The sequence below is a fragment of the Aythya marila genome, assembly GCF_965140915.1.
Source record: "Aythya marila genome assembly, chromosome: 1".
Lineage (NCBI taxonomy): Eukaryota > Metazoa > Chordata > Aves > Anseriformes > Anatidae > Aythya > Aythya marila.
This window is the reverse complement of record NC_139042.1, coordinates 183,810,578-183,832,222: the sequence shown is the minus strand read 5'-3', so window position 1 is coordinate 183,832,222 and position 21,645 is coordinate 183,810,578. Positions and strand designations below refer to the sequence as shown.

The window sequence follows — 21,645 nt, the reverse complement described above, 5'->3', positions numbered from 1 at the left end:
TGGCAAAAATGTTTTTTGTTTTTTTTTTTTTTGCCAATAGAAGATAACAAGGCAGAATTATCAATCAACGTACACTTTCTATATATGTGAACAGTCAGAATTACCTTGGGGAATGAGAAAGGACATTGTTCTGACACACTCACATTGGCAAAATTCACATTTAGCTACCAAGTCTATGATCAGGATGCCAAGTATTCCCAGTATTCTAGTGTCACAGTTTCTAGTAAGTACTAAAATTTAATGTAAGAGGTCTCAAAACACTTGAGATTTATTTCTTAATCATCATATTAAAAATTACATCTAAATCTCATTTTATTTGTCCCATTTCTGGGCCATTATGATGAAGTAGGGTCATATTTTCAAGTTCTTCTCTTCAATTTTAAATAATACTGACCATCTTTTCCATTTTTATTTACATGAAAATTGCAGTTTGTTCCTATTTCTGTGACTTCCTTCTTCCTGGGAAAAGAAAAAAAAAAAAAAAAAAGCAAATAGCAAGGACTGGCAACCCTGTTTTCCAGCTTAACTCCCAACTATTTAAGGCCTATAATTAAATGAGGTATAAATGAAACTCTCGTTTCATGCATTTTTAATCATTAGAAAGCCATAAAGAATCTCCTGTAAGAACCAGGCCCTATATTTTTCCTTCCATTATCATTACAAAAAAAAATAAGTGAATTATTATTTTATTTTATTTTATTTTATTTTATTTTATTTTATTTTATTTTATTTTATTTTATTTTATTTTATTTTATTTATTTTATTTTTGTCAGTGTCTCATCTGGCAAGCAAAACATTAGCTGAGTTTAATGCTTTGTTTGTTATAGAATTATATGAAGCATGGGAGACCATTGAACTTGAACTAAGACATTGAACTTCTTAACAGTGACCTTGTATGCAAACTCTGATTACAAAGAAAGGACATAGTTTCCTTTTCTTTTTTTTTTTTTAAAAAAAAAAAAAAAATCCCTCTTTGGAACCTGTGAAGTATGTGTTTAACCATAAACATAGGTTTTATCCTAATTAAACACTCAACAGTCTTAAAGTTTTATGGATATTTTCTTGACTAGGATTTAAATTTAGGTATAAAGTGAAGTGTTTTCTGGAATGGTGGAAAATGCATGCATAGAATGTATCTGTGTGTGTGCATCATACATGTATATTTTAAATTCTATTATTATTATCAATTATGCTTTATTAGAAATACATCTATCCCAAGTTCAGGCAACCTGGTGATTCAGTGACATTATATAATACATATAATGAAATCTTAGCAGCTTTGCAAAATTAATTGATTTCTGGAGCAAGCTCTGTCCAGGTCTTCATTTCTCCAGGAAGCATGGACTCCAAAAGTCCGATTAGACTGTATCCTTGCAGGCTTCCTGAAATATCACCACTGAGGGGCATATATGGAGGAAAGTTTTCTTTGCCTTAGGTCGCTTCTTAGGTTGCTTCTGCCATATTGGCCTATTCTAGGCCACTTACAGCTTTATGATTTACAGCCAACATCTTAAAAAACACTGGAAACTAAAGGACAGCCAGCGCAGTACCCTGAGAACAGATAACAATAGTGAGGCTTCGCATTGAAACTGTAAGATCACATCTTCACTGGGCGATCAGGGAGGTGGAGCTGGAGATCACAAACTCAGTTGCAAAACCCAGCAACTAATGGCAGGTGACTTTTGTATAATTCCTGTCATTTCACTTTGCTAGGTTTCCATTTAGCACTAATCTTATGCTGTGATTTAGCAATCATCCCCAAAGGCTGTAATTCAAAGTGCTGATTGCAAGATGCAGGACAGCACAAATAAATTATATTTGTATTTAGCATTTGCCTTTGGAATTAATTTAACACAAATACTTAAACACATTTAATATGAAGAAACAGTGTCACCCTTTGCTTTCATCATGTATTCATATATATATATAGTCAAATATATTTCAATAGACTTGTACTGAAGTGTTTTAATCTAATTTTATTTAATCTGTTTAAATTAGTTTTTCCAAAAAAAGAGGAATTAAATTAAAATAACTGAATTCATTAGAAAATGTATTTTGTAAATACCCTTTTTAGTTAAAATATCCATTATAGGTATGAAAACATATATATTTATAAATATTACCTTTCTTCATATATATGCCCTTCCTTTAGAGTCAAATGCAAAGATTATTTTTCTGGTAAATGTTCCAGCTCTTCTTTCAGCTTACTGCCAGATAGAAAGTTCATAATTCCAGAAAAATCACTTCAGAGCTTCACTCAAGATATAAATCAAAATCCTACCTGTCTTGAATGATAAGAAAAGTGAATTTATGACATCCTCTCTGACAGAGTCACCAAGACATTACAAAAACAGTTCCAGTAATGACAGTGGAAAGACTACAATATGTTGAAAAGCCAATGTGACACTATAAAAAAAAATATATACATGCAGCCAAATGTAGTAGTACCAAGCCCAAGCTCTCAGGAATCAAGGACTTCAAATCATAACATTTCCTTTAAAACCATTAAAAGCAAAAAGTAAGAACAGAGCCCAACTTGCATTGCATTCTTATTAACCACCTCCTTTTTTGACAGGGCATTAGGGTACAGTCACTTCGACTTCTTTCCACAAGCAGAAGGACATGGAGTTTTAGGAGGGAGTGGGGGGAATAGGAAAGCTGACTTCTCCATCTATATATTACCTGTAGTTGTTGAAGTTGAAGAAAACATACCTGGATATTATTTAGATTGAGTTAACTGCACAAATTGGCAGGGTGGCTTCACGCTGCAACCAAAAATTTCATGAAAATAAAAGGAATTGCTGGATTATCTGTGAAGAACTCACTGCAATGTGTTAAAACTGTACTGAAACTGTACTAAAACACTGTATTGGAAACAGACCTTCAGCTAACCTAAGGCACCATGCTAGAAGACCAAAAGGCTGGAAGCATGAGAAAGCAGAAAAATTTCACATAGTCACCCACAGAAAAGAGTGAAATCACATATGTGGCTTAAACTACTGGACTGGTTTAAAATAACACTCGAAGAAATATTTGACTTAAGCCTAGCTGTGAAAGAGTAATTAAAAATGATTTCATCTTTCTAGGTCTATTAATATCCCCTTTTAGAAAGGCTATAAGAAAGTCTTCTTAATGATAAATCCAGACCTTAGCAAGACTCCTCTTATCCATGATTTAAAAGTGATTATGTTCTTTTATATCCAAGTAGCAGCTTCATTGAAGTTCAAATGCAGGGCAGAGTTTAAGAGCTTGTTGAAAACAAACAGAGAAAAGCCCACTGAAGAGGAAAAAAGGGCTATTTCTGTCACCAGTGGCCTTTGAATTAAGTCCTAACTTATCAGGATTTACATTAAAAATAGGGACAACTCGGTATGACTAGAAGACTTTTGGAAGAAGCAGAATCACACTGATAAGTTTCTGCACTTCCTAGGGAGCCGTCTTCAAGTATGGTCGGTACAGCTGCCCATAGCTGTACTCTCTACAAGAAGTTTCTGTGCTCTAAATGTACAGAAACTGTTGGCAAATAATTCTTCTAGGAGAAAATATATAAAATTCCAGCTCACAGACAGGCATCTGAGAAGATTTTGACTGTTCAAGTACTCAAAATGCAGATTTCAAACGTGACAGCAGGGATCCTTTTTATTTTGACCATATGCTGTAAAAGGTCTGCCAATGTGTTCAAACACTCCCTTCATCATGAATCAGAAAATTACCACATATCGTTGCATAAGGGTTTGAACCAAGCTGGTTCTCTGGTCACAATCACAATGTTCTTTGTGTTGTTATTTCAAACTCTTAAAGAAATTTCCATACCTTCTCATCAACCTTGCAGAATAGTTAGATTAAATGATTAATCTTGGTTTGCTATCTCAAAATATTTTCTTTATACTAATCACTTAGGATCTGCATTAAAGATCTTCTGTACCATTTATTTCATTATCCAGAATTCAACAAAACAAATGTTGACTCTGTCTGTTTTCTGTATGTTAAGGCATCAGTGCTGAAAGTTAATCTGTTTTATTTTCCACAAGGTTGGTTCTCCACTTCCTGGTCAGTGCAGTGCCAAATGGGGCCATGTTAAATGACAGTTCATTTCCGTAACAAATGGAATGGAAGATATGAAAAGGGCATTGTCAATCCACCTGAACTCCAAAATACACTTTAAAGGAAGATGAATTCATTGTAGCTGACTAGACTGAGACAGAAGTCCAGAACTGCACAATTGAAAAAGGATGTCCTTGAACTATGCAAATGGTTATTCTTTGCACAGTTCAGTTATGGGCATGACTCCTGGTTAGAGTCCAGATTAACTGTATTTTTAGTTAATTAATTACTTATGTACACAGCCAGCAATCTGAGCTCATGCACAAAACAAAATTAACAGGGTAATAATAATCTCAAAATATTTAAAGTGTCCAGTATGCAAAACTGCAGGCTTGCACGGTGAGAGAATGACTAATTGGAAAGACTGAGCTTCTCCTGCATCCCTGCTGTCACTCTCATGCCTCAGTCCTACTCCTCTTTCCCAGTGGCAGCCCTCAGTGGCAGTAGCACTGAACAAGATCCCTCTTTTCATTGCAGAATGGGGCCAACTCTGTAATTCCTGAAGAATGACAGGTGGCTGCTCAGCTTGTGGGGTTAAGAAACAAACAAACAAACAACACCAACACCTACACCAAACAAAAACAACAACAACAACAACAGCAAAAAATACCAGCATCTGTCATTGTAAGTATTAAATGTAGTTCAACTGGGGAGAAACAAGAGTAATCAGAATTTGCACCCATTTACCTGTGCAGAAAGACTGAGGGATCACGTAGTCCAGCAAAAGCTGAGGACAACCAAGAGAATTCCTTTTTACACAAAAAAAAAAAACTTTTATAAGCAGAAACTTTATGTTTCATGGAAATTACGAACGAGTGGAGTCTCCATTCCCGGAGGTATTTTAGAGATGTGTGGACGTGGTACTAAGGGATGGTTTAGTGCTGGGACTTGGTAGGTCAGCCTGACAGTTGGACTTGATGATCTTTTCTGACCTAGGTGATTCTGTGATTCTATGATCCTATGATTCCATAAACAGGAAGGGAATAAACTTTCTTCCATGTTCACCACAGACAGAAGGAGACAGATAGGTTTAAGTTGTTCAGGAACATGGTATAGATTTTAGAGGTTCTGAGCTCATTGCTGACAAAAGGCTGGAAACTTACATTCCTTCTCCTCCTTCATAATTTCCCAGTCTCTATCACCTCATCTTGTCCTCTCATCTTCTCCTCTCTGCAGGCCAAGGACCAAGCACCAAGGAGATGCCAAAGGGAGCCCCCAGTCCAGGGCCCTACTGGCCAGCACAGCTGGCCCACCCAGGATCCCTCCCAGGAGGTCTGGGGCAGGTGATAGAGACTACTGTCCACTTTGGGAGGAGCTGTGTGGTGCCAGGAGGCTCTGGCAGGAGTACACCCAGTGGTGGCTCTGGAAGAGGCATGGGGCATGTCTGGATTCACGTCTTGTTTCTGCGTGCTGCCATGCAAGCTCACGCTGTGCCTCCTTCTCCAGGCCCTGGTATCAAAAGGAGAACTGGTTCAGGTCCTCTTCACAAGGTGTGAGGGAGACCATGTCTTTGAAATGCTTTTTCCCTTCAGCTTAAAATGATGGATGTCATCTCTTTGATTACTGGGGGGCCCTCCTTTTCCCAGGAACACTCCTCTCAGGGACTTTCCCTTCCACACAGGGACTGCGCTTAAGGTCTGCCCTTGCCTAGACTGAGCACAACAGCTCCCATAGCAAAAGGAGTGGAGGCAAGGTGGTTTTTTTTTTCCTCCAGTGTACCCAGGAATTGAGAAAGCATCGTGCAGGGTGAGTGGGGCCTGGACTTGGGACCCTTCAAGAAGGAATAGCAGAGGCTAGGGTGGGGATGCTCCCATGCATGACGTGAGTTTCCAGAATTGGAGACTTAGGGTAACATTAAAAGAAGTTTTCTGAAATGAAAGAGAATTATATTCTGGAACAGTTTGCCTAGGGAGGTGAAGTACTGGAAGGTATTAAGAACAAAATTAGATGGGCCTCATTCGCAAATGGGTTAGGTGTAGTGGACTTTATCAGGGAGCCCAAGAACAATTCACGTAACTTGCTAAGATCCTGTCCAAGCCTACTTTCGATTATTTTTTATAGATTTGAACAGGGTTAAGGTAAGCATATTCTTCTGGAGAAGTGATATCTGTATAAGAGATACCAGCTTCCATTCTATTTCTCACAGTGCTTCGCACTGCTCACATCAGCAGGTTTTGTGTCATATGGGCTTGCTGAAAGACCAAGTATTTTAGAGAAAAGTAGCAATTCATAGTAAAAATAATGCTAGTTATGTGTTAATGAGAACAATCACATGGAAATATTAATGTACTATGGCTAAACACAAGCTACTTTATGGCTCTGTACATTTTTAGATGTTGCAAATGCAGAAGTTCATTAATCTATACTGAGACTTGTTCTAAGATTTTTAATGGCATTGTTATGCTAACCAACTGATTGACTCGGTGGTGTATATGGTCTTAACATCCTTAGCAGCAAAGACAGGTTGAATGGTAGAGAGGTTTCTTGTGGGTAAAAACATTCCTTTAAGAAAAATGGATTTGAGTATTTCTTTAGAATTTTAAATAAGATATTAATGTCACTTTTTCAACCCCACGCTGAAAAATCAGATTGCCTTAATTACCTGAAGGTGTGGAGAACAACACTGCATTTCAGACACAAGGCTACTCTGAATCAAATTAATTCAAAAATCTCCATTTTTTAGAATAGCTTTTAGTACTAAGTAATGATGTGACATAAATTTTAATCTGTCCTCTTAGCAATAACCTGCTCATTACATGGATATGGCACAGTTTGTGAGTAATGCAGCACCTCCAAAATGTCAGAGCAGGACATATGATTAGCATTTTCTCACATATTTATGTGTATTTACATACATATGCATGAACTAAACCTGCGCTACAAAACTGGAAGCTATGCATGGAAATACCTGGATCCAGTTTATTTAATTTTTCTTTATATGGATCAGTTATTAACATCACTTACCCTCTCCAGCTGTCTCTGGGGACTCACCTGAGGAGAGGATGGGAATTTTCCATGAGGATTAGAAAAGCTAGTAGGAATCAGGCACATGGATTCTCTTCATTCCTCCCTATGCTCTTGCCTGAGACCTATATAGCTCATAACACTTGCATCCAATTCTGGTAAAAAGGATATAAAGGCCATTTAGCTTAATGATTACTCTTAGGGAGTCAAATGAAATAGAATAGTGTTGGGGAAACACATTCCTAAACTTTGCAATCCAGATAAAGATCAGTGGACTACCTTTTTTTTTGATTTAAGTAGAAGAATGTGCTCCATCATTGTTTGCAAGTGCAAGAGACTGGTGGACAAGAAAGACTGCAGCAGAATAAGTGTGATGATGGCTGCAAGAGTACAACAAAAACATGGTGCAATGTCCTCTTTACCTACTAAGCCTGTGAATGCTTTGCCACTTGCTTTTGTGGTTGAGAGAATGGAAAAAATAAACCCCATCCTTTCAGGTGGCTGAAAATAGCTGTGTGAATATTTACCCAGGGAGTTCTACCACCTTTTAGAGTGCTATAGTGAGGCTCACTATGAAATAAATAGATGACAAGCCTGCTTTTCAGGGAAAGCTCTCTGATTATTTCTTGTCAAGGCAAGCTAAAGTGGTCTGTTTATTGTAATGCTTAGTTACTACTGCCAAACCTATTTTAGGTGTGGTCAACACCAAAACATTACTTACTGATTTCTTTGTACAACTCCTCATCGATATTCTTGAATTGGCATAGAACAGCTGAAATTAATAGAGAGGTACCATCTGATACTCTTCTGGGAGAAATCCATTCCTGAAATGAAATGAACTTACATTCCAGAAATTAAACCTGCAGAAATGTTAGCTGCCTCCTGCAAGCTCTTCACAAAGGAATAAAGTAAACAGCTGCATGGGAAAGCCATAAAACTGGGAAATATATCAACTACACACAAACTTCTCACACTGCAGAACTGAGCACTGCACGCTGATAGCACACGAATGCTGATAAATTTATCATTATGGAGATCTATTGGGCACTGCTCATTGCAAAGCAGGATGCAAGCTCTATTGAACTTTCAAATTTATATACTTCCAGGTGGATTGTAAATTCACATTACTTTTTCCATATGCCTGTGTGGCATCTCCATCATGCATTCTTGCCTTAGTAAGAACTTTGAACTCGTACATATCAATGGACAACAGTGGCAGCAGTTAGAGGCCTTCAGAAACTGTAAGCCTGGCCATAAAAATGATATATGCTCAGCTTCACCATCATATTATTTAAAAGATAGTCATAAAAATATGGTTATTTCTTCTACTTTACTTTAAGGTTTTGAGACTTCATGGAAGTCTTCCTTCATGTTTTCAAGTTTTTCTACACAAGTTCGTGGTGTATAAAATAAATGTGGGTATAAGAAAAGAGAGAGGCAGTGCTTCATCCACCTTTCAGTGGTGTCTGATATAGAATATTCCCATGACACAGCAGTTTCAAAGCACCCAAGAAACATTAGAGTCTTGTCTGGCCTTGGCTATGACCTGCTTACAAATAATAAAAGGTGATATTCTTGCTTAAGCACATGATTTAGCCATCTAAAGCATAACAAAGGAACAGTACTAGAAGTGTCTGAACTGAAAATGCACTGCGTGAAGCTAAAACTCATTACTGTGAACTAGTAAGCCTCAAAATAATAATGAATTTTACAATCAAAAGATAGTTTATGAGTGAATTACAAAGCACTGATGCTATAATAGGAAATCTGAGTATAAATAAATTCTTATAAACTTTACTTTTAGTCTTATATTTTCCCAGAGGAAGGTTTTGAAAACATAGCTAAATTTTTTATTTGCATCTTGAAATAAAAATCTTGGATCAGTTCAAAACCGAGCTTTTCACCAATAACTATTTTTACTGCTTCTTGTATCCCCTAAATAGAAAGCTTTATTGACAAAATCCCCATTTCAGTTGTATAAAAAAGAACACTCCGGTTCTTAACACTCTTCTGTTAAAATAAATATGTTTTATAAACTGAATTAGGCTAAGTATAACATCTAGGAAGAAAAACTGCACTTGAATGAGTGCAGCTGTAAGTAAACTTGCACTGAGGTTAGACAAAGTGAAGAGAAAGCACAAATAAAAATGGGTTTGGTTATATTATCTTAATGAGAAGCACTGACCGAATGACTTTTCATTGTTGTGGCTGGATTCCTTATGTGTAAATGTATTTGAATATAAGCATTTTATGTTGGTATTTGTGTACTTAACTGGTTGAGCAGCATTTGAACACAAGCATCTGAGGAATTAAGGGGCAAGTTCTGATTCATACTTACAAGACTGACACCACAAAAGTTTGACAGCACTGTCAGTAAAGTGGATAAAATAGATTCGGGAAGGGAGGCTTTCATGCTCTGCAGAAATCTTCAAAAGATACAAATAGATACTCTACATTTAAGTGCATTAGATGTAAAAAACAAAAACAAAAACAAAACAACAACAACAAAAAAAAACCACACACACACACCAAGAATGAATGAGAGATCAGCACCAAAACCTCTCAAATAATGCCAGCTGAGAGTGCATTTAGAATGGAAACACACAACACCAAATAAAGAGTTGTGCTAAAAGTAGCTGCAAAAGGTAAGAGAGTTTGTGCTGAGCTGCTAGATATGCAGATAGATATTGTCAATTCATTTTATCAGTGCTGTCAATTCCAAGTTGAGAACAGTCTGTTTTAAGCCTGATCTGATAGGAAACAAAATTTAAATTGTTCTTGTTTTTATCTTTTTCCCAAAATGAGGAAAGAAGGGAGAAAAGACGAGGCCTAAAAACAAAATACAAGACATCTGTAGCCTTACTAGAGGTCCTTGGCATGCAGCTCTAGGGAAGATATTTTAAATGGATGTTTTAAGTGGCAGAAGAAAGCAAATAGCACTCCTAAATTCTCTAAAGGCAATTAAAGATCTACAGGCCAGCCGTCCTCACCTTTGTCGCTGGGAAGGTGACCGAGTAAATAATCTTGGAAGCTATTTTGAAATATATTCAAAACAAGAAAGTGATTGGGAGTGGCTGGCATGGCTCTGTGTATGGGGAATCATGCCTGATCAGCCTGAGAGCCTTCTATGACCAAATGACTGGCCTGGTGGATGAGGGGGGAGCAGTGGACATGATTAATCCTGACTTCAGCCAAGCTTTCAGCACTGCCTCCCATAGGATCCTCACAGACAAACTGAGGAAGTCCAGCCTAGAGAAACGGGTAGTGAAGTGGACTAAAAACTGGCTGAACTGTTAGGCCCAGAGGGTTGTGAAGGTCACCTGGAGTCCAGGCAATAGCAGTGTACCCAGAGAGTGATATTTGGACCAACACTGCTCAACATCTTCATTAATGACCTGGGTGCTGAGATGATTCCCTGTACCAGGGAAGGACAAGAAGCCACAGGCACAGTGTGAAACACAGGAAAATAATTACATTTTAACATAAGAAAAAAAAAAATTACTGTGAGAGTGGTCAAACTATCACACATTGCCCGGAGAGGTTGTGGAGTCTCCATCCTTGGAGATATTAAAAACCTGACTGGATGCAGTCCTGGGCAGCCTGCTGTAGGGTGACCCTGCTCTGGGGGGGTTGTATGAGGTGATCTCAGGAGGTTCCAGCCAAACACAACAGTTATGTGATTCTCTTCTGAAACATGAAGTAAAATAAGGGAGATCATCCCTCCAAAGAAGTGCAGGCAGCTAGTGGAGCAAACATAACATTTTATATAAAGAAGAGTTGTGTAATTGTATGTATGATAACATGCTGATCCTGGCCTTAATGCAGCAGTAATCAATGACCAAGACAACACACAGCGGGGCTTGGCCACTAAATTTAAAAATGTTTAGGACATGATGGTTTTGAAGTTTAGGGAGTTCATGTTCCAGTCGGTGCTTTGCATGCCTTCAGTGGCAAGTTTTTCATAATGCTACTTTATTTTTATTTCCCACTAGAATGACAACAAACTGTTGTGAAAGGCACCTGCAAATCCGAGTGCACGTTGTACTTCCCTTAGTGAAAAAGTACTTTAGAGTAACCAGGTCCATACATTTACAGAACTACAGGGTTATCACTACTTTCAATGACACATGGGGAACACAAGTACTGACACATGACTGGTGGTGGTGTTACCCATAAAAGCGGGCCTCAGCAATTCCTCGTCTAAGGAAATGTGATCAGAGATGTTTGATAGATTGATTTCCATACTTCTCCCTGACTGCCTTTCTGCATTTCACTGGTTTCAGAAGATTCAGAAGATTTCAGAAGATTAGAAACCTGAGCTATTTTTATATGACTGCTACGCTTAGCATCCAAACATCCAAAGAAGTCTGTGTCAGTACGGCTCTCCTGTGCTACACCGCATTCCTCTGGTGGATACAGAAGCAGAACCCAGACTCGTAATACTTAATACTGCCATCTAGCTAATAGCTGCCCACAGCAGGAGCAATTTCACCTGAAAGCCAATTCACTCAGGAGATAACTGTCTGCTTTAAAGATCCTGTCCTAAATCTGCAGGATTGGGTGCTTCAAAATGTTGGTAATGGCCTAGCGCCTTTCACCACCTGCAGCCTGTCCCAGCTGAACAGGGGACAAAGGCTATCCTCAAGCACTGAGCACTGAGCACACCTTCTGGGTTTGCCAACTTTCCATCCAGGGCTTTTAAAACTTGCCACTGCCAGTCAGGAGAGGCTGAGAGCTGCGTGGGCAGAGCATCATTTGCCATCATTTTCAGGCAGCATACAGGCACTACCTTTCTGGGAGCCAGTCGTCCCGCTGGCCTTTATCCCCCTGTCCTGGGCTGTGGTGCTCATGTCCCGGTACCGGTACCAGCACTGCCGTGTGTGTGTGGCTTTACAGGGACCAGAGGAGGGCTCCTTGATCCTCCCGAAACTAACGTGCCTTCCCTCCCCAGGGCCGCTGCCCAGAGCACCGCAACCAGACTCCTCACATTTCACTTTCACGCACTGAAACCTTTTTTTGTGTTAGTTGAGAAAGCGACGCTAGCAGGCTGCCATCCGCTTCTCGCAGCCCGAACTGCGAAGACGAACCCCTCTGGATCCGTCCAAAACACGGATCTCTGAGGGATGCGAGCTGCCTGCTGGCAGCGGGGGCATCCTCGGCGAGAGAGCGACGCTTCGGCTCACTCCTCGTCTCAGAAAAAATAAATAAATAATAAATAAATGTTTTCAGTGTTTTCTGTTTATCTATCTATTTATTTATTTATTTATTTATTTATTTATTTATTTATTTCTTACTGGAGGCATCTGCGATGCTTGCCGTCCTGCCCGCACTACCTGTCAGAGGATGCCGGCGAGCCGTGGTGGGGCGGGGGGCTGCAGGCACCCCCGGGACGTTTTGGGGCGGCCCCGGGGTGCGGGGTGAGGGAGGGAGGCCGAGGGGAGCCGGGCCGAGCCCGGCAGGTGCGGGCGGGCGGTCTCTGGAGCCCAGCCCCGTCCCCGCCTCCGCCGGGAGCGGCTCGGAGCAATTCCCAAGGCAACCCAGGCTCGACCCCCTTCCCAAACCCCGCCTCCCCCGGCCCGCCCCTCGCTCGGCTCCCGGGAGGAAGCCGTCGGGGTGGAAACTCGACGTGTCCGGGAAGGCGCCGGCCGTTCAGCCCCTCGGCCGCGATGCTGGACCCTTCGTCCAGCGAGGAGGAGTCCGATGAGCTGCAGGAAGAGGAGCGGCGGCGGGACGGGCCGGGGGCGCCGGCCGGGGGCTCGCTGCCGCCGCCGCGGGAGGTGCGGGGCAGGGAGGGGGGCGCGGCGCGGGCGGCGACCCCCGGTCCCAGCCCCAGCCCCTCGGTGCTGAGCGAGGGCCGGGAGGAGCAGGAGCGGCTGCAGCGGGAGGAGCGGGAGAAGCGGCTCCGGCTGCAGCTCTACGTCTTCATCGCCCGCTGCATCGCGCACCCGTTCAACGCCAAGCAGCCCACCGACATGGCCCGCCGGCAGCAGAAGGTGAGCCCCCTCCGACGGGCAGCCCCCCTGCCCGCCCAGACGCACGGGCGAGACCCCCGGCATCTCCCCTTCGGCCCCCCGGAGGCGAGGGGCTGGAGGAGGGGGGCGGCGGGCACTGCATCCCCCTGGGGACCCTCCCGGGAGTTCCCGGAGCTGCCCCAAAAGCGGGCGCTGGGGGCGCAGCGGGGGGCTGCGAGGCTGTCGGAGGGGTCCCGGGGCAGGCAGAGGGGTCCCGGAGCAGCCGGAGCGCCCCGAGGTGACCCCGAGCCCCGCTGCGGAGAGGTGGAGGAGGCTGCCTTCATCCTCGGGGCAGCCTCACCAAAATCACTTCGTCCCCTCGAGCATCAGGGACGTGAGGGTCAGCAGGGAGGCGGCAGGCGGCCGGGCTGCCTGCGGAGGTGCTCGTTTGTTTCTGCTCCGTGACTTCTGAGCGACTGCTCAGGTAGAATACCTAAAGTTTTGCAGCAGAGCACCATGCTTCCAGACAACTCCTGTAAATGCTCAGTTCTTGAAGTGTTTGGTCTGAGCTACTTGGAGCTGTTTTACTTTCTGTTCAGTTCCGTAAAACAACAACAAAATGCCCACAGCACTTTCCAGCGGAGTGTTGATATGGCACAGAAGGAATTCAGTTCAGTGTAGCTTTTTATGATCCTGCTACTTGCATGTCTCTAAAGCTTTGTAAGAACCAATACAAAATGGTTTGGGGTGCCAGAGTTATGCCTGCTCTAGGCTATTTCTGCTTAGTGAATTCTTTGACAAGTGAACATGGTGATAATAATATGATTACTGCCAGAAGAACATTTTGGTTTTGTTAAGTTTTTAGGTGCTTAAACAGTGAGACCCATGTAAAGACTTTTTGTAAGCAGGAATCCAAAGAAAATCCCATAGAATTAGGGTTTTGCCCAGCCGAGTGAGGGTTCCTCCACTCTGAAAGAGTCATCACAGTGAAGATATCTTAAGGGACATCTGCCGATCATCCAGTCTGCCCTGCTCAAACCTGTGGTGACAGCAGAAGTTCAGGCCAGCTGTGGCTTTGTCCACCTGAGTCTCAAAAACCTCCAGAGATGAGTTCCCACAGCCCACCTCTGTGACCTGCTCCATCGCCCTCCGGGAGGTGAATTTTTTCCGTATCAGCCTCAAAGTTGCAACTTGTGGCCATCAACAGCAGAAGATACTGAGTGTTTAGAAGTTCTCACTGATCTCAGTCCCTAAATATAGGAACAACATTTTAAAAATAATGACAGTATTATTTTTATTAATAAGAAATATGAAAGGAGACTGCTGATGTGCAGCCAATACAGAAATGTAGCACTTGTGGATATAGCATCTGAGCAGGGAACAGACTGACAGAATTGACTTGATAGTTAAAATTAAACGGTACTCTTGTTAATTACTGTTTTTAAGTGAATTCTGCCTTTTGGCTTAACTACTGTATGTGGAAAGAGATTTTTGTTGTGTGTAGGAATTTAGCTGCAGGACCAGAGTGATTTGTCTCTTGCTGGTCACAAACTAATGCTCTTAAATAAGGTGTAACACACAAAAAATTCTCTCTAGGAGTTGCAGTTCTCTCTAGAAGTAATGAAATATACATAAACATCCTTTCTCTTACTTGATGATTTGGTGTAATGTCTGGTGAAGTGCTGAGAATGGTGTAGCAGAACCAGTTCTTAGAGTTCAGACAGGCTGAGGGGAGCTGAGAGCCAGGTGGAGAAGCTGCTTTGTGCTGTAATGTTTGCAGTCTGTGCTGCACGGGGGTCCCATGTGCACACTTTTGGGTGTCCCCTAGCTGGACCCGTGCTCAGGTAAAGCACTGCCATATTTCCTGAAGGAATTTTCTCCCTGGTGTGCACCATTCCTTCATCTCTCACTCTTTCCTTTCACGACTGCAGTCTGTTAGTGGCTGGCCCTTCATTGTGAGGTCCCCGACCAGTGTTATTCAACAAGAGCCGTTCACTGCCGCCTGTCCTGCTTGGCACCAGCAGGTAAGTGATCCAGGGCCAGAACCTGCAGTGCTCCGTGGCTCCAGCTCCCAGCCCAGCCTGGCTCTGGTGGTGCACTCTTCGTGCTTGTGCACCAGCAGTTTTTCCGATCACCTAAGAATAGTATCCACCCTGCTCGAGAGCAGAAGTGATCTGTGCTTTCTGCCAGTTCATTTGGCGTATTGCTGAGCAAATATTGCAGAATGCAGTTTACTTCTGTTTTAATGTGGTACGTATTATCCAGTAAGGGAGTGAGATGGGATTCACATATCAACCACCCTCAGTTGCATTGTAATATCAGTAAGGAAATGGTTTACAATACGGCTGGATTCTTATGTGCTTTCTTCAGTATCAGATTGCAATCTACCATACAGTATCTCAAAACCATCATACTTAATGGACTGGGTTATACTAATTAAAGTAAAGAATTTTAAATGCAGACAGTTTTGCTCCTCTGTTGCCTTTTCTCATTCTTCTTTCTTCCCACTAAGTAAAATTAGCTCAGCTCTATTGTCATATATAAGGTTAATTAAAAAAAAAAAAAAAAGACCAAACTTTAAGAGAAGAACTGTGACAATTTACCAACATCCATCAACTCTGCCAGCTTGTTTTGAATGTCAAATTCAATGCAATTTAGCCTAAACTGTGCTGAACTTCTATGTCTGGCTGCATTCCTTCTGTAATCTGTAAGATATGTGACAGAAATGTTCAGAGTTAGTGGGTGACCTACTATTTCCTCCTGTCTTTGGCTACTGGTGGATTTGGGGTGAAGGAAGTAGAATAAGCATGGCATGATTTTTTCAGGGTGGTATAACAGATCCTGACAGAGTTGGAGTTAATTCTGTAAAGTGTTAATCCTACTCCTAATAACATATCTTCGGTAGGTATTTATGGACATTTGACCATGCATTTTCCAAGTTTTTAGAGAAATATTACTGCATCAATGCATTACATGTCATGTCATTAGCAAATAAGACTTGCTTATTTTGGTTTGAAAAAGTCTTTATCACGTTTTTGTAGTTTCCACTTTTTCTAGTGAATCTTCTGGAATAGATGTTAGCATCTTTCCTTTTTTACCTCTCTGCTTCTGTTCCTTCTTAGTCCAGCAAAAAAGAAGCCATAGTTAACTAACATCATTCTTTTTCCTTCTCCATTTGCACGCCAGCCAAACCGAATCTTAAAGCAGTCCACAGGCTGACTTTGTCCTCAGAAAGTTCATGGGATTTAGGTGATAGAGTGAATTGCAATCTCTGTGCAGCTGTCTTCCATCAAGACAAAATGGTGTACGTGAACATAACACTGAAACAGGGACTAGATAACAGCCCCGGTAACTGTAGTTGTATAGTCAGTTGTATACCTTTACGTGCATACTCATTTTTATTTAAGGAGTGTAGGATAAAGGCAAGTTCTGTATCTGGGAGATGAATCAAAGCTCCTGAGGAAGGAAGGGGCAACGAAATGCTACAGTTAAGTACCATCACCAACAAAAAGGTATTCATCCAGTGTTTTTCTTCCTCAACATCTTAAAATTTACTCCAGTAAAGCAGTCACACGGCAGAAATCCAAGACTGGGAGGGGAGTAATGCGCCTACGCTAAAGGAGATTTCCTAATGCATTAAAGGCTTAGTACATCAAAGCTGATAATTCAAGTCTTGCTTTCATAGGTGATAAGTAGGAGAAGTAATTGAGCCGTCTGTTTAGAAATCGTAACTAAAAGAGATTTTCTTCATGAATACACACTGACCTGTTGTCCTTCCATTTCCTCCATCTACCTGCTTCCCTGTGAGCATATGAAAAACATCAAGTTATAGTTAATAGTCAAAAGTAGGAGTGGTAATATTCAATCATTTACTTTTGTCTAAGCTTCATGAATTTGTTCTTTCCTGTTTCTTGGGCTTTGCCTCTAAAGAAGAGGTTCATGAATGACTTTATCAAGAATATGTTGGTTGCAGGGTCAGACTTTATTCATTGTATCACAGTTCTGTTCTCAATGTCTTTATTTCTCCTGCCCCAAGCCTCACTTATCCCTGTTTTTGAGCTGGTCTTGTGTCACTTATTGATTGGCTGAGCACGTTTTGGGAGGGAAACTCATCTCGTGGTTTCAGAGCCTCCTTCATGAGATGCTTTTTTTAACTTCTAGTATGAAGGAGAATACGTCCAAAGCCATTCTTGTTGGAAATTCCAGATGTGTTTCAGAGGAAGAGCTTAACAAGAAAACTTGGCTATTTGGTCAAAATTCTGAAGAACTTTCTAGGAAGACATCTTCTATTCCTCTCTTCAATATTTCGTTTACAAATCTTATTTTTTATTTTTATTTTTTATTTTTTTATTTTTTTTTATTTTGAGAAGGAATTCAGAAAGTCATTTTAAATCAAGTTTATTTACCTTCCTGCTCCCTTCACAAACACCTTGTCGTGATTCGTTAAGCCATGGGTACTTTGTTTTCAATCAAGTTAGTATATTTTGTTAGGCCCTGTCAAAGCCCATTAAGATGCTGGCTTGTACAGCTCCATACTTATTAAGGCAAGACTACTGGCAATGAGATCTTTTCACCCCAGTGAGAACTCACTCTTTGGGAAAGAAGAAATTCACGTCTGCAGGAGGAAGGTTGCTCACCATGGGCAACTGAGTCAAATGTGGCTGAAGAAACACTGAAGGGCGTCGAATGAAGCAGAGCTTTCTGGTTACCAGCACCAGTTCAGAAATGACAACCCTTCTGAGTTTTGATTTAATCTTACACTGTGCTGCTGCCCAGCCAGCTCAGCACTGATTAGTGGCTTGGCTGAAAGCTGGGCAGTGTGCTGGGAGAACTAGTCTTTGGTAAATAGCCGTGTAATGAAGTGGGTATGCAGGGACAGTCTGCAAACTTCATTCTACTATGCTGAAAAATTAATCAGTCTCTTCCTTCGCTTGCTTGTTTTGTTTTCTCTGCCTATTTTAGCCCATATTTGCCTTTGATATTTGACTTTTTTTGATCATTTGAGGGGACAACTTTTTTTTTTTTTTTTTTTTTCTGAATGAGGCTGTTGAGTTCTTTCTGTCACCCATGTGGTTTGACAAGTATGTTAACTCTGTTGGCAAATACCCCATTTCAAGTGCTGGAGAAAGACTACTTATTAGTTTTTCTACAGGGGAGCTGACAGGATGAGTTTGAGGACTCAGTTGACTGTCGCCATCTCTGCAGGAATAGTACCAGGGAATTGGCTGGTTGGGCTGCCTGGCATTTCTCACCCCTTCAAGGCAGTTTTTATTCTCCAGTTATATGTTTTGTGTGTCTGAGCTGTTGGTAATTGGTGACACAGAAGCAGAAACACCAGATCCACTCTTTTTGTCCTAATAATTCTCTCTGATATCATCTGAGAAACATATTCATTGGTGCTGTAGAGCAATAAAACTGGTAAAAATATTCTCCCCCTCCAAACCATATTCCTTTGCCTATATCTGGTTAGTATGCCAAAATACTAATTATCATGTACGTGTCTTTAACTGTAAAATATTGCTAGAGCAGAAAATACTAGTTGGTTGCTAGTTGACTATTTTCTGAATGAAGCATTTCTTATAAAAGCAAATTATTTGCCCCTTTCCCCCCCCCCGCCCCCATGCTTCCTTCATTCACACTATTCATGATTAGTTCATGTTCTGGGGCACTACTTGCCAGTTAGTAGTTAGGCTGTTTTTTCCTTCTGGCTTTGCACCATTTCTTATTAATATTCGTGAATGTCATCCTGCAGTTGCCTTTTGAATACAAGCTTTTTTTTTTTTTTTTTTAAAAAATGTATCTCTGTATATGTTTTTTACTTTCCTGTAACCCTTCTTGTTTCTTTTTTTCTGTATAGATGTCTACTACTTTGCTAGCTTAGCACATCCCTGTCTCCTGCTGCTTCGCTTTTATTCCTGTGCTCACAGGAACTGGAAAGCTAATAGCTCAGGGAAAAAACTCACTTCCCATTTATCAACAAGAGGTGGCTGTGGGGAAAAACAGGGTGATTTGTGTCTTTCTGGGAAGGTGCTTGGCTCTCCCTTCTGATTGAGGGGTTTCTGTTGGAGTGCTAGCCTTTGTGCCTTGACTCTGGTCCTGTATTTAGTTGGACCTGAGCACCAGTTAGCATATTACTCCACCTGAACTGTGTGCCAACCTCTAAATTTTTAAAAACTTTTTAGTCTATAAATCTCTTTTCATACATTTTTTTTGACACGGTTGTTGCAAAGATGCCCCCTGTATTTCTTGCTCCTCTTGCTGCCTGCTGCTGGCTGTGGCATGCTCAGGTCTGGTGCTCAAACTTCTCTTTGTGTTTTAGCTGTTGTCTTTCAGGAGGGGAGGAACAGCATCTGCCGAACTCCTTTTCGCTCTGCCTAGCAAGCATCTCCAAAGCCTGCTTCTGCCTGGAAGTGCTGGCACTGAATTGAAAGCAGCCCAGCACTTGTGAGCTGCAGCTGATTCCCACAGGTTTCGGCATAGCAGCTGTGAAAAGTCAGTTTTCAGTTTGTTGCTGTGTGGGGGAAACTCTGAGCAGCAGGAGAGGCAGAGTGTTTGTCTGTGGGTACCAGGCTGCATCAGCTTAGGTTTGTGTTTTGAAGGTTATGTTCACAGCCATAAACACGGACGGCTTTTGATTTTTTTTTTTCTTTAAAATTCTCAACAAGCTGATGATAATTCCTCAAAAAAAAATGTTTCTGGTTCTTATTTATTTTGCAGTGAGGAGATAAAGTGTGTGCCTCTCTTCAAGCGTGATTACTTGTATGAATAAGTTTAAGAATGTTCTTGAGTGTTTTTCTTGTCAGGAAGAGGAAAAGCAGTAATTAACAGCCTCGTGAAGAATGGATGGTCGGTCCTACATGGAGCACTCTGTAAACCCCATGATCCGATGAACAAAAATTAGAAAAAGAGAAGGTGATGGAACAAGAATCTTTTTCCAGCGCTGTTTCCATTTATCTTGCACACTTTGGTTATTCATTTACGTGCAGCTGTCTTGGCAGTGGGGTTTGGGAAGTAGAGGCCAAGCTTCTGTTCAGTGCAAGTAGCAGAGGGAAGCTCAGAGTGGTGCTGTAGCAGAAACATCCCTGGAGCAGTACTGAGTGGAATTGTTTGGGGCACAGACAGTGATGTGGAAGAAAAGACAGATCTTGGACAGGGTGTAAATGAGATCTCCAAAGAGATGATGCACTTCTACAAAGAGTAGGGGAGAAGTGGGAATAGGTAATGGACTGTGTTAGAGGTATTGAGACATGGAACCGAATTCACTTTGGAGCAGAGGAACTGTTGAGCAAGAACAGTGACAAAGGAACAAATTTGTAGCAGGGAAATCCACTGGTCATCAGTTCTGCTTTTCACTATGAAGCAGAACTGAAGGAAGAGTATCCCGGGGATAAGAGTTTGCATCAGAGGTACGGGGCTAGCAAAAAGAGATACAGATTAAGCTGGAAGAAACTGAAGAGACTCAATGTCCATGTTGGTGTTACAAAGAATAACAAGGGGAAAGAGTGGGTAAGAGACTTGGTGCTCAGAAACCGGACTCCGTGGAAATCGCTATGGTAGGACGTGTGTTTGGGAAAACAGTGTTTTCATGGTCCCAGATTTTTATTTTTATTTTTTTCTGCAGAAGGTTTTAGTCATTTTATCAGCTTGGGATTTTCTTATGGTGGTTTCATGAGCTTTCTGTGAAAATAAAAAATAGACCTCCAGGCAGTGTGTGCCAAATATTTATCTTGCTAGCTTTTACTCAGGAGCTACTCTGGTTTGTGCTTATTGCTCTTATGTTCCTTCACTGATTTCTGAATTATGTATTCTGAGGCCTTGTAGCAGGGTATGGGCGGCTGTTTCTCCTACAAAAGTTTTATCCGAATGTTTCATCATTCCAACTGCTTAATACATCAAATATACATTAGTGCTAAAATATTAATATTGACCAGTTTATTCTGATCCCCTTATGGATGGATCATAAGCAAGGGAAAGAAATAAAGAAGTGGTTGTTTTGATATAGGAGTGATATAAATTACTGTAGCACTCTGTTCCCCTCAGACCTCCCGTCTTTCCTGCACTGTCACCAAAGGAAGAGGATTTTTCAATCCCTTACCAGCAGGGACTGAAGAGCAACAAATAGCGATATTATTCAGAGACTGAAATTTCAAATCCCATTAGGAATGTTCGTCTGGATCTTGGAATCTTCAGCTTGCCTCTGCTGAGCTGAGTAGGGATATCTGCCTGAACGGACACTTGGATTCAGCTCATGGTGACTTAACACCAAATGTAATGGCATTCTGGTACCCACACATATCTTTACAAATGGGGGTTCTAAGTGTGCTGGTACATGCTTGATGAAATAATTATAAGCAGTTTAATGTAAATAGTACAACACGCATCAGAAAATAATCTACTTTATATGTTTCTGTTTTCTTTCTTAGTATGATTTGTCTCCCAAATTCAATAGCTTTAAACACATCACTTGACATTTTTAAGGCCAACTTGTAAAGTTGTCTTTCTCTGCCATCCAAGTTTTTAGGTACCATTCCTTAATGCTTCCATGTCTTCTTCCTTAATAATACATGCTTGAAAATGACTGCCTATGTTTTGTGTATATAAAACTTATGTTTTACCACCTGCAAAC

At 41.3% G+C, this 21,645-nt stretch overlaps 1 protein-coding gene across 4 annotated transcripts in view; it reads left to right on the top strand.

Annotated features, from left to right (window-relative positions):
* The first annotated feature begins 12,705 nt into the window (after nucleotides 1-12,705).
* CADPS2 (calcium dependent secretion activator 2) overlaps nucleotides 12,706-21,645 on the top strand; it is a 312,175-nt gene continuing 303,235 nt past the window's right edge. For all 4 annotated transcript variants that reach the window (XR_014318177.1, XM_082768101.1, XM_082768100.1 and 1 more), the window contains exon 1: nucleotides 12,706-13,061. Coding sequence is in view for 3 of the 4 variants with exons in the window: in XM_082768101.1 (XP_082624227.1) it covers nucleotides 12,735-13,061 (327 nt within the window). In the remaining variant the exon portion in view is untranslated. The remainder of the gene's footprint in view (nucleotides 13,062-21,645) is intronic.